We start from the raw sequence: 13511 nt of genomic DNA on the forward strand, positions 1-13511 counted from the left end.
ATGACCATATTCCTAAGAGAAGAGTTTCACATAGGCTCCATGTAATGACCTGATTATGTACATAATCCTTTTCTATTGAAGGAATGCTCAAATAATCTAATTTATGGACACAGACATTCATTGTGAATTTTACTTTAACGACCCAAACCGTTTAATTTTCAAGTCTGTTCACAGTTTATTCAAGAATTGTCCTTCCAAATAATTAGAAGCATATATAGGAGCATGCCTTACTCATGTGTTTCATTGAAATTGCATACGAGCATGGCTTGTCACATTAATTGAGAGATGCATATTGAACATATGGATCTCACAAGAAAATAACATTGTGGAGTTTAACTTCAATTAGGATTTCGATTTGCAAGAGATCTCATATTTTTACCTTCACAATCACAACAATTAGTTCATTTTCATTCCCATTTATAACTAAAAAAAAAGAAAAAAAATTCAAAGCATTATGTGCAAATAACTAGTGTTTAAATAATGAGCATGCAAACAGATTTTGCCCATAGAATAAAGATTTGCTCTCTCTGGTCTCTTAACTCTCCATGAATACAATCTAACATGCTTCCTTCCCGTGATCAAACCTATATATATGCCTTGGGCAAGTGTTCGATTTGTTCAATACAAAGAGGTGAGACTCAAATCGTAGCAAGATTTTTCATTTACCAATTGGCTTAGCCGAAGTATTTGTTTGTCTTAGAGAATGGTAATCCGTTTTCCCCATTTTCTTCTTGTCATTTGATCCATTTCGGAAATTTCGAGTTTTGTCTAAATTTCGAGCTTATTTATTTATCCTTCCAAATACAGGCTCCATTGTCACAAGAACAAATTGATAAGGAGTTTGCCGCTCAACTTTCTCTGTTAGATTCACAAAGAAAAGGCAAAGATATTGTAAACGGTGAGGCTGGCTAATATCCCTTTATACCCTAAAACAAAATATCCCTCTACTGATACAATGATTTTTAGTTAATTGCTTTTTTAGTACTATCAAAAATTAATATTTGCCAAATGTATTACTTTTTAATTAGAGGGTGATTATTCTGAGGAGGATTTTGACATGCTGCTAGCTATGGCTATATCTATTGAAGAAAGAAGTAACTCCTCAAAACCATCCAGGTAAACCTCATCTCATTTCAAAGTCAATTTATTGACTTTATATATATATATATATATACAGAAATTCTCCTATGCGGACATCCGAACATTATTATCATGCGGACGCAATGTATTTTCTATTATCCCTTCCTCATTTCCTCTCTGTTTACGATGGGGTCCGCACAATAATAAGATGTAGATGTCTCGATGAGAGAATAAGAAAAGGGTTGTGTACATAAGAATAAGAAGAAGGTGAAGGAGGATATTCTGAAAAGTTTACTGTCAAATAATAATAACCAAATAAACATTTAGTTTCGTAGACATGTTCAGGTTAGGTTACATTATACATGTCAGACTGACATCATTTTCTTCATCTTATTTCAGCTCCACTGGTTCTACTCATCAAAATCAAATAGTTTCTGATACAGGAGTAAGTGGAATTACCCCTTTTTATTTAAAATAACATCGTGGCAGAAATGAGGTTTTTATTTTATTTTCTTTAACAAGAGATATTGGGGGATGACCTCAGGTGCAGGGATAACTGATTTTAAGCACTTGCCCTTCTCCCTTCTCTTTTATATATATCCCTACTTCTGAATTTGCTGACTGATTGTGTTGCCTTTTTCCAATTGTTATCTAGGATGATGAATCTGATGATGTAGTTCCTGCTGTGGCTGAGGGTGCTGCGGGTAGATCTTCTAACAGATCAGTTGGAAGAAATGCTGGGAAGAATGTTGATAGATCCACCTGACTCCTAAGGACGTTCGTAATAATATGTTATATGATGAAAACTATTGCTATTAGGAATAATTTTTGGGATGCGACCATGAAATTTGTGATGTGAATTTGGTTGTTTGCTGGGTTCAAATATAATTAAGGACGAAATAAATTTTTTATCCACGTGATTTGAATCCTATATTAGTTCTTTAGACTCCAATAATAACAGTCCCCTTGGTCATTACATATTATTATATCTGTTATAAAACAGGAAATTATGGAAAGAATTTAGAGGAAGAGATCTATTCGTGTGTGTTTTTCATTCATCTTTGGTGCCTATTTATAGGCATAAGAAATATATAGTTTACTACCATAAGTGGTCATATATATCATTGGTGAGTCACATATTAGGTGGAGTGGTCATATACATCATTAGTGAGTCATAAGGTAGGTTACAATCATATCATGGGGGTACAAATATAGTGATAGGAATTGTGAGTAAAAGAGATATGGTGGACATCCATAATAATCATATTGATTTACAACAATATCAGGGATCTTGAGATTTTGGGTGTAATGAATTAGCTAGTGAAAAAATTAAACACCAATGAGGTGTGTAGTGGCTTCGGCTTTTGGTGTGTTTTAAAGTGGTTTTGGGTTCAAACCCTCCTGGTATCTGTCTCATTTTTAACTTTAGCCATAAAAAAAAAGGGAAAAAGTTAAACAAAATTTTATTTTATTTTATTTTATTTAAATAAATAAATAAATAACCAAACTAGAAAGCCTTATTTTCTAATGTATTATATATCCTAATAGTTACGTCAACATGACTGTTATAACCAAAGAAAACCATAGAAATCAAAATTTTAATCCTCGCTAGAAAAACTATTTAAACCTTTTGTCAATACGGACTTGGTTCATTTGGCCCAATAGAATGGACAAAACTTTGTGTGAACATAAGACCATTACGTAGTTCATTTGGCCCAACAACTCCACTTTTGCATATGTACACATGAATGGACAACGTGTTTAAACTTTAGGATATAGTATTAATATATAAGCACATGTACATATTATGGTATAGGTGATTTGATAACACCACGCGATATTGTTATAATCCGAAGAAAAAATTTATCGAATTCAATGAGAGAGGTACCATATAATTGATGAACTATCATAAATAATTTTTTTTTTTTAGTTTAGCTGTATATGTGCTCCCCCTCAAGTTTTCCACATTTGTTTTTTCGCATTTTATCCTTTTTATTTTTGATAGAAAAAGATAATAATAAAGTTGGACTCCCATGACAATAAGGAAAACATTTCCTTTGTCAATTGGGAAACCCGAGTCGGTGTGGCAACCTATATATTTATATATATATTAGCGTCACTCTTGAGTCTTACAATTCACCACAACTTTCTTTTCTATTTTAGAGCGACACGCAATGGAAGCCGCCTATCACGAGCTGCATTTGGCGGAGTTGCCTGACACAAAATTAGACCACCCTGATCGTCATGAGCAATCTTCACCCAGCGTTCCAATTGAGATTGATTTCAAATACTCCATAAACCACAAGGTTTTTGACGGCGATCTATCCGAAGACGGAACCATAACCGGCCTAATCCTTATACACCAATATGAACCTCAAGTGACAATAGCAAAAGCCACGATAGAAGATGTGTGCGGTTTAGAAACCCGAAACGACCTCAAGGGTTTTCTTTCAGAGAATTTGTCCTTGCTTGGAGTCGACGAGGACCCGCAGGATCAATTGGTGGAAATGATTATAGAATTCGGTTGCAAAATTCGCGACTTGGATTCGAACAAGGGGGCTAAAGTACTGCGATTCAGTGCTCATATAAAGAAAGAGCATAACTGGATTCGCTCCGAGAGGGTTCCGAAAGAAAGAGAACTTGAGATGGAAGCGTTGATCAAGAAAACCCTAAAGAGGGTTAGAGTGGTGGCTGCTGATGAAGATGAAGATGAAGACGAGGAGGAGGAGGAGGAGGGTGGGAAAAGAAAAAGAAGACGTGTAGTGCAAGAAAGTGAGGTTTGCCCTATTTGTTTGGAAAAGTTTGTTGTGGGATCAGAAGATGTTGCTTCCATGCCTTGCTCACATGTGTTTCATGGCAACTGCATAGGGCGATGGCTGAAAGGGAGTCACCATAGTTGCCCTATTTGCCGTTTTAAGATGCCTTGGATCACAAGGCAATATTAGGGTCTTAAGCTACTCAAATTAGTTGTTTTAATTTGCTATTTGTAATGGTTATGCAAAGCTTACATATGTTTCATATCAATTTTAATGGTAATTCCCCTGTAATACTAAGTGAGGAATAAAAACCACAACCGATGTGTGCCAGGCATTGGGATCTAAGCTACCCTAGCTGTTCTAATTTTCTTTACTTGTATGTTGTACTTGTTGCTTTCTTCTAAATTGAGAATGGAACTCGCTGGGCATGATTTTGCATTTTTCATTAACCTAACTAATAATAATTGCTGACTTAACCTACTACTCTCAAAGAAATTCTTTACTTGGGTTAAGGAAATGAGGAAAAGAGAAAATCAGAGTATTTCAAATTTGTTAAACCCTAAACAAAATCATTAACAAATTAGTGTTGGAAATCATTAAAATTTTCTCAACTTTTGTGGTTACTGTAAATAATAAGTGGGTGAAATAAAATAAAAAATATTGAAAAAAGAAGCAGGGTGAAAGTTTAAGGTTCATCCTTCTCCCTTCTACTATATACGTTTACAAAAGCTTACTTGGTAGACCATTACTTAAATATAAGCTGTTTGATTCATATTTAAAACTCTGACAAATCCCAAATAGGAGCAAGTTAATTTGGCTTATAAATGATTTCTTTGGACTCGACTCGAGAAGCAGAGCATCAGCAGCTTCCGGAGAAACTGAATTGGACATCACAGGATGTGCTATTTTCCTCAGCTTTACCACCACCATCTTCTGCGTCATGCTTGTTTCCAGGTTTGACTATAGTCTCAAATGCTTTCCCAAAATGTTTGGTCTTGCAGTGGTCTTGAGTTCAGAAAGCGTAGACCATACATCAGTCATAATTTTCTCCACATCCAACTGAAATTAATGTCAAGAAACAATAAAAATTCAATACAGTTGCTCATATTAGGTACCGAAACCATAATTTTTATAAATAGAAAACTAAAACAGACGCTAATTACTAATTTTAAACCTTCAAATACTTTTCTAACCAAAACGAAACCCTCAAATATTTCCAAGAAGCAATGAGAATCCTTTGGGAGGTTACTTCTGTCAAAATGTGAGTGCTTTGACCTTGTGAAGCTTCAACCATCTATTGTTCTGGAAACAAATGTCTCAATATATCAACCATGCCCAGGTTGCCCTTCATGTCGACAAAAAGGGCATCTGAACAGACGAACATTGAACAATCAATCCTAGAAGTTGCAATTACCAAAGCACTGCCGGTCTTCTTAAATGCTTTAGCTAGCACATTGACATTTTCTTTGAGTGGAAGCACATTGACATTTTCTTTGAGTGGAAGCACATTGACATTTATACCAAGAGACTTCTGTACAGAAATAATTCTTCTAAGGGCAGCAGAGATCTCCCTTGGTAGTAGATTCTCAGTGACATATTCCCAATTCTTCAGATCTAAGAGTATATCAAAACCTATCCCAAAATTCAAATAAAGCAAACACAATGTCATAACCAATCTTTGCATTAGTAGCAAATAATACTTCTTCGAATATGTGGTAAAATTTCCAATCCACTCAATCATGGTCGCCTCATCAAAGAGACACTCCCGAATAACATCAGTCAAAAACTGAAGGATGACTTCAAAAGACATTCGCACATCAAAAACTTCACAGGAATTAAATCCGGTATCTTTCTCATGGTATATCAGCCATTCAATAAAGCAAGATCTTTCAGTGATCACATAACCTTTACACAGAGATACCCAAATCAGAAGGCGATCAACAAGATACAAGAAGCAACTAGGTGATATGTAGTAATGTGCACTCCTAGTTTCGTTATAAGTTTTGAACAACGCATCACCAAACGTCAACAAAAGAGACTCCACTCTTGGTTCTTGGATGTTGCCACATAGATTTTCAATGAACGCCTTCCATAGTGGATTGTACTCAATATTTTTCACAAGCGTCGCACACAGTTCATCATTCAGCTTACCAGACGCAAGAATTATTGAAGCAAGGTATCCAATTTTCCCTGAAGACAGGTCTTTGGATGAGCTCATGTATTCAACTATCACTTGTTTCAGTAAATTCTTACAAGCTTCAGACCGTCGAAGAGATATCATATTCTCTCTTGATGATTTCCTCCAATCTAAAGGAAATATGTAGGAAACAAAATTATCACCCGACAACTTAACAAATTTCTGCAGTGTGTCACGATCTATCAGGCTCCGCTTCAGAAATTTAGAGTCAAGAAGATATGTCACAACCTCATATATCTGGATAAGAGACTTGCTTCTGAAGAATTTTGAATGAGATTGAGTGCTTAGGAACCTGTAAAGAGCTTCAAGTTTGCCCAGAACCTTAATGCCAAGATATAGCATTTCAGAACTCCAATAATTCTGAGCAGCTGAAACATACTTGTGAACATCAATTGAGACTAACTCCCCGTTACTTCGAAAAAATCTTTTCTCCACACCTCTAATCCAATCCACATCAGAGATGACTGAAAGATAAATCGGATTCAGATCTTCATGAAACAGCCTCCATACTCCTAAGTAATTTAGAAAGAAGTCTTCATAATTTCTGTATTCATTGGCGTCTATCGATTCGAAGTTCCCTAGATATTCAATCAAGTAAATACTTTTATCCTTCCAAGAATTCCAAAAGTACTGCAGTGAATCAGCAGAAACCCGTGTCTTATATTTTTTGCCTTCTGACTGCTGTTTACGATTATCCATCAATTTGTCTTCCCACAAAAACTTAGAGGTGCTTGAAGAAAGAAGACCATTCAAAGTTTTCTGAGCTGAAAACATTTCGTCTCTGACAGTTTCCATCCTGGATCTCTCATCTTTCACAACAGAATAATGAAATGCACAAATCTCTAGAAAATCCAATTCAGTTTTAGTAGTCCCATTTCCTCGTTTACCATACTCTGCCGTTGCATGTTGTTTCCAATCTTTGATGTATTCCAGACCTCTGTCAAATAGTTTTCCTTTGGAACACATAGAAATACACTCAGAGAAATAATTCCCCCTTGCATACGCATCTGCTGCAAGCGCATAGCATCCAGCTAGAGAAAAGCATTCCCCAGCTCTTTCCAGTTCAGGTTCATTGCATTTATCCAAATAAATATAGCCTGCACCACCAAAAGGTTTTAAGTGATAAAAGCAACAATTTTAAGATTTTAAGGGCAACAAAGGATACCCTGAAAGCTGTCACAAGTCACACAACACAATAGCCTTTTCACTGTAACATGAATTCTGGAAAGACAAAGACAATAGATGTTAAGATCATACCGGCTCGTTTATACTCTCCCAAATTGTAAAAGCATCTGGCAGCAGAAACAGACAGGCCGATAGCTTCAAATATTAAAGCAGCCCTCCGAAGCATGGTATTAGCCATTTCAGGATTTGAAGTGCGCATATGGTGAGCCTTAGCTTTAAGTTCAGCAGCTTCAGAACGCCTTTTCCAGAATGTATCACCAGCTTTTTCAAAGCACATTCTGGCCATTTTGTAGTTATGATCTTGATATAGCTGCAAGAAACAAAATAAAAAGGGGATACATTAATATTATTGAAACTACTGGTTATGATCATGATCATGACAATAGTTATTATGATCGTAAGAAAAGTTACTATATAATCATAATGATCATGATTACTATTCTAACAATGATAAGAATATCAATTGACAGTGCTATTACTCTTGTCATGATTAAGCAAACCTTAATTCCACGTGCTTTCCACTCTTGTGGACTGCTTGCAACTTGCATAGAAAGTGCAAATGAATCATCAAGTTGTCTAACTTGTACAAGACATTTCTTTTTCCAGTAGTCAAACATGGGATTGGAGAGCTCTTCAACATTCTCATAAATCCACAACCTCTGTCTCGTACGAGAGACTGCAACATATAACTGCTTTAATTCGTAGCATAACGTGCTGTGTTTTGCATCATCAAAGCTTGGAAAACCTCTGTCTTGTTCCTTCATGAAATCATATATCACTCTCCATTGATTTTTCAGGGGTGATGATCCAAAAAAATTGTACAAGAGTACATCCTGCAAAAAGGGCAAATGCTAAGAATGTACCGAACATTGATTTCAAACATGACAATTTCAACTGGAATAAAAATATTAAATTTGCAGCAAATTTATTATAGAATTCAAATATCAACCACTGTCTTATATGAAGATATAGCTGGTGGTAGATGTAGCAAGACAAAAAATTTGAATGAAAAAAACAAAAACAGAAGAACGTTTACCTGGCAGAAGTAACTGAGGATCAAACACATCAAAATATATTAAATGAAAATTTTCAGTGATAAACTTATGTAAGATTATTAAACAAATCAAAGAAACAAACACTGTAGTGACCTGAAACTCTAGGCCCTTGCAGTCCATTATAGTAAGAACAAGTGCTTGCTTCCGTATGGAGTTGGAGATTTCCTTCCGTGCACTAGCGTCACGTACCAAAATAACCTGCTCTGCCCCAAAACCAATTGTGTTCCTAGTAACAAATTCAGTATTTCCAAAAATTGTTTCAAATACATTTTCATTTTCTCCAGAGTAAATTAAAGTTGGAGCTTCCCCATATACTGGAATTGTTTCTGGTTTCAACTTATCAATTGAGTGGGGAAAAAAATGATAAAGTAGTTCAACAATGCTCTGCAATAGCTTCAGTATACCATCATGGCTTCGGAAGTTTTCTGTCAAATGAAAAATTTCTGAGATTTTCTCATTGTCCATTTGTTCTTTATGCTTCTTTCTTCTTGAATCCAATACAAACTTGTTGTAGAACAGATGTCGTATATCTTGGAATCTAAAATGAATCCCCCTTGCAATGGTTTGCACTGTATCACCAGAAAAAACAAAGCCCTCTTCAACATTACTGCAGATATATTTGAACAGTGCAATTTGGCTCATGGCAAGATCCTGAACCTCATCAATGTACACAAAGTCAATCTCATCACCCTCATATTTTTCACGTTTAAAACGGCGGTGAATATCATTCACAAAATCAGCAATATCGAATTCACCATTCCTTCTCTTCATTTTTTCATAAATCTCAAATATATCATATATTTTATCTCTCTTCTCTTTGTCTAGGTCGGAAGCCTTTCCCTCTGACATTTGCGCATAATCCTGCCGGCTGAGTTTTCCATCACATGCTTCCATAGCACCCAGACCACCTTTTATTTGAGAAATAATCTCAGTAAAGACTCTTGAAGCATCAAGCTTCTTTGTTAACTGGATATTAAAACGAGGCCAATATGATGAACTAAATCTCTCATAATTGACCTCCTTTGTGCTTAGAAAGTTCTGCAGCAAAACTGATCTTGAACTTTGCAGTCTGTTGTGAGGAAGTTCAGTGATGTCAAGGAATCTTTCAAAGTAAGAATTACCCAAACTTCCATCAAGCATCATCAAGAATTTACGAAATGTTAAGCAAAGAGGATAGCATTGGGGCGGAATATTAAGAAAAGAATCAGGGATACCCTTGAATTGTGCTTCCTCATCATCAAAATCATCCATATCAATCAAACTGCATTGACCTGAAGGGCTTCCACCACAAGCGAAACTGTGAACATAAAAAAGTTGATGAAGTTGACATTTACAATTGAAACGAATATATATATATATATATATATATATATATCAAATTCATTCTTAATCATATGTACCAGAACTTGAACCAATGAATTAACAATTAGATTTCTACACATAAATTTACGATTTCAAGAACATGTCCCCGGTACTATGCAAGTATTCAAACAACTAGCAAGTCAATCAAGAACATAAATATGGTGCATTCTGACTAAGGGGTCACAGTAAATAGATTTCTGAAGAAATAAAAAGTTAGCAAACATCATTATTCGAATAATCCGCTCACCTTTTCAATCGTGAAATATGTTGCTTGACAGAAAAACAGAGTTTAGGACTGACAGTCACAAAAAGCTGGCGCAAAGCAGTCACATTAGTAGATGAAGAAGAAGAAATCTGCTCAGCCTCATTATTCGGACTAACATGTCTGAATGTATTGCTCCCAACACCGTAGAATCCCTCTTCTGCTGCCCTACGGTGCTTCTGTTCTTTCTGATATAACTTCATGGTCAATACTGTTGTCTTCCCAGTGCCTGACCGTCCTTGAATAAATGTACTTCTATTGTAAAGGATGGTCTCCATTTCTTGGTCAGTAACTTCAAACGGGAGATCCAATTCTCTGCCCTCATGGTCGGAAAGCAAGACATTCATTGCCCCAGAAGATGACAAGGAATAGAATTTCATCAGCAACAAACTGTCGCGGACCTCGCAACGCTCAACATAACTTGTATTTCCAGAAGAGTAACCAACAAAATCATTCGGGATTTCCGTGATGCTAACATCTTTGAATCGGGGAACATCCAAAGAGGGTGTCCAGCTTGCTGGAACTTCCACATCACTGGTCACAATACAAACCAGTAAAAGTCAGCACTCTTTTATTTAAAAAAACTGATCGAACATTTGTTACATGAGTCCAAGGTAGCATAGTGTAAAGCTCTGGCAACATCAATTCATAAAAATATATAGTAGAGGCAAAACAGCATACCCCTCAAGACATCTCTCCCTGCAGAGATTGATAAAACCATCTGTATATCTTTTAAATATAGAGTCTAATCGGTCCACCAATTTTTCAAGACCCTGTAGATCAGGCAATATGTCCCAGATTTTTAACACTTGAACGTATCTGGAATTTTTTACTATGTCTGTTGTGCTGAGAATGTATAGCCCTTCAACCTTAAACTTCCGTAAAATCATGGAAGAGCTTCTACAAACTATCTCCACATTTTTTCTCCTGGGTCTCCAGCCACCCGAAATCCTAAGTAGAAGACTCAGTACTGACATCTTCAATTGGAATGACTTCAGTTCTTTGAACGATTTCAAAAAGTTATCACTGAATACCACCTAAGAAAATTTGGGAAAAAATATTGACAAGTGTAACAGCTCAAAATTTTTAGTGAAATAGAGGGGGGGAAAGAAAAAACTATCAAGCTGATAAACCAAAAATTTTACCTTCCATGTTGCACTTCCAGACATGTGCATCGCCTTCCATATTCGTATGTAAGGAGCTATGTTTAATAAGAAAACCATAAAGAGTGATGTATGAATGCTATGGTTGACTTCAAACTCTTTCGACGCTTTGACTTTAAAATGAAGAGCAGTTCTATCTTCCTCGTTCTCATTTTTGGAGACCTCAGTGACTACTAGAAAGGCCCAAGAGCTCCCTAACTTCTGTAAATCAGAAACAGTTTCGGGTCTAGTATCTGCTAAAACAAAAACATCTCCAGGCAGAATTTTGTATGGTCCTTTGCTGCAATCGGTGGACAGGTTTCTCCAGCAATCAACCTTGATATCATATAGCTTTGTTCCATATGGATTCAACTCTTCAACAGAAATTACCTTACTATATGGCGCTCTGTCCATAGTTTCCATACTCGAACGCAGTTGAGTCCGAGTGTCGTCCAACAAAGGATATGAATAAGACCCGAAATGATCTTGAACCGACAGAAATGATTCGGGAATCTTTTCCACCTAAAGATTACAAGGTCATCAACCATGAACATTACTTTTTTTAAGATAAAAAAAAGGCAATCAGCATCACTTGTATCATAAATCAATGGATATATATATTTAAAATTCAAATATGGTTAGAGCTCAAGTTTGTTTGATCAATGGAGTTCACACAGTGTTCTTATCTTGGTACAAACTAAAGGCTCTAATCAATCCATGCTGAATAATGGCCAGAACAATGGAATTGAGAAGGCTATCTAGCTAGTATAGTGACACAACACGAAGCATAAAAATCTCATCAAATTTTAAGAAACAAGACAAAGAGAACAGGTTACAATAAGGATAGGGCAAAGGTTCGATTTGCTTCCATTGCAACCGAAAAAAAAAAACAAAGAGAAAGATGACAATGGAAGATAAACATGGGAACTAATTAAATACCTTGTGCTGGTAAAGATTTTCATTAAGAATGTCTTGGAGAGACCAAGAAAACAGAATGTCCGTCAAGCTCTCAGAGCCTTCCATCATGTCCTCACACTGTTCTCTTCTTAACTGATATGGTGAAGTTGAAGCACAATTATATCTGCATGCATTAATCTAAGAAGATTAAGAAGGCAATTCCATTTTCACTAATCAAAATGGTAATTAAACAGAGACCTTAACCAAATTTTTTTTTCGTTTAAAAGGACCTCTTTTTAAACTTGTTACGAAAGAGTACTGATAAAAATCAAAGAAATGTTCTTACATGGATCGACGCTATGGAGCTTCTTTTTTTTTCTTTTGTTCTTTACCTGTGACACTACTTCTTGCTCAAGTTTTTGTTCAACTTGAGTGTTGAGTACTTGAAGAAGTGGGAAAGGCAAATATTCGTGGAGAAGGTGAAGGGGTTGGGTTTTGGTACGAGATTACTTAGCCATGTCATGCGACTGCTGTCCCAAATATTTCTGCTTTATGTTCTCTGCTTTGCTTTCTGCTTTGTATGCTTTCTGCTTTCTGCTTTATTGGCATATTTACTAATCCATAATTGAGTAAGGAGAAATTGAATTGATGAGAAATTATAATTTGGATTCCCATTAAAGTTGTTTACTAAACTCTCACAAATCGGGGTAGCAATGGTATTGATTCCCTATATTGTTTACTAAATTCCCTTGAATCAGAATTGAAATCAGTTTGATCATTAAAATGCCCTTATTCTAAATAAATTATTTTATATGCAAATTTTTGTTGGGTTAAAGTGCATGAGAAATTTGGAATTTTAAAAATTATGTGGGGATATAATGGGTAAAAAAGATAAATTCTTGATGAGTTAGAGCATCTCCAACTGATGTGTCAAATTGCCATATGGACATGAAATGATAAAAATTGAAGGTTAAAAAATTGCTCCAACCGAGTAGTCAAATCCTACATGGATTTGAAGACTGGAAGAGATGTCAAAACTAACATATCAAAAAGCTTGATGTCAAATATTATTTTAATATTTTTTTAGTTATGGACCCCACTATCATTACTCTCTTTTAAATCTGTATGCATCATATGTACCTCATTTGCTTTAAAAATATAATAAAATAATATGATATTTGGCATTTCGGGTGGAGTTAAATTTTTTCCAAAGTGTCAAATTGCCACATAAGCCATCATATTCAAATTTAACATTTTGCATTTAACATCTCCCTTGAGATACTCTTAGTTCTCTAGGAATTAGAATATCACCTCCCATCCAAGAGTCTCATTCGTCCAAAATCAGGAGTTCAATTCCTGATTTTGTGTGGACTCCACTTACATTTCATTCCTTTATGTGAAGTAAATGCATGAGTAATCCGTAATCGGAATTAAAATAAAGAATTGGATTTCGATTATGGATTAGTATGCTTTATGCTTTATGCTTTATGCGTGGAGAAGAAGTGGAATAAGCATATGATATTTTTGTTATAAATCTAGAGGAATTGTAGAGAAAATTGAGATAGAGAAAGCATA

General features: G+C 35.6%; 1 protein-coding gene across 1 annotated transcript; it reads right to left on the reverse strand.

Moving 5' to 3' along the window:
• Positions 4910 to 11540, reverse strand: LOC18768754. Its single transcript, XM_020569601.1, has 7 exons — positions 11043 to 11540; positions 10579 to 10934; positions 9883 to 10431; positions 8367 to 9570; positions 7719 to 8051; positions 7291 to 7528; positions 4910 to 7130 (listed from the first exon to the last, which is right to left on the reverse strand). The coding sequence occupies exons 1-7, from the start codon at positions 11460 to 11462 to the stop codon at positions 5131 to 5133; spliced, it is 5100 nt and encodes a 1699-aa protein (XP_020425190.1). The 5' UTR covers positions 11463 to 11540; the 3' UTR covers positions 4910 to 5130.

Source organism: Prunus persica, chromosome G8 (assembly GCF_000346465.2).
Source record: "Prunus persica cultivar Lovell chromosome G8, Prunus_persica_NCBIv2, whole genome shotgun sequence".
NCBI lineage: Eukaryota > Viridiplantae > Streptophyta > Magnoliopsida > Rosales > Rosaceae > Prunus > Prunus persica.

What these genes read in the sequence shown, in the direction of transcription:
- LOC18768754 (XM_020569601.1), bottom strand. Translation starts at nt 11,462, where the DNA reads ATGGAAACTATGGACAGAGCGCCATATAGTAAGGTAATTTCTGTTGAA. An exon ending in CATATTTCACGATTGAAAAG is followed by an intron (nt 9,571 to 9,882) that starts GTGAGCGGATTA and finishes TTATGTTCACAG; the next exon opens with TTTCGCTTGTGGTGGAAGCC. An exon ending in GGGAGAGTATAAACGAGCCG is followed by an intron (nt 7,131 to 7,290) that starts GTATGATCTTAA and finishes TTGGTGGTGCAG; the next exon opens with GCTATATTTATTTGGATAAA.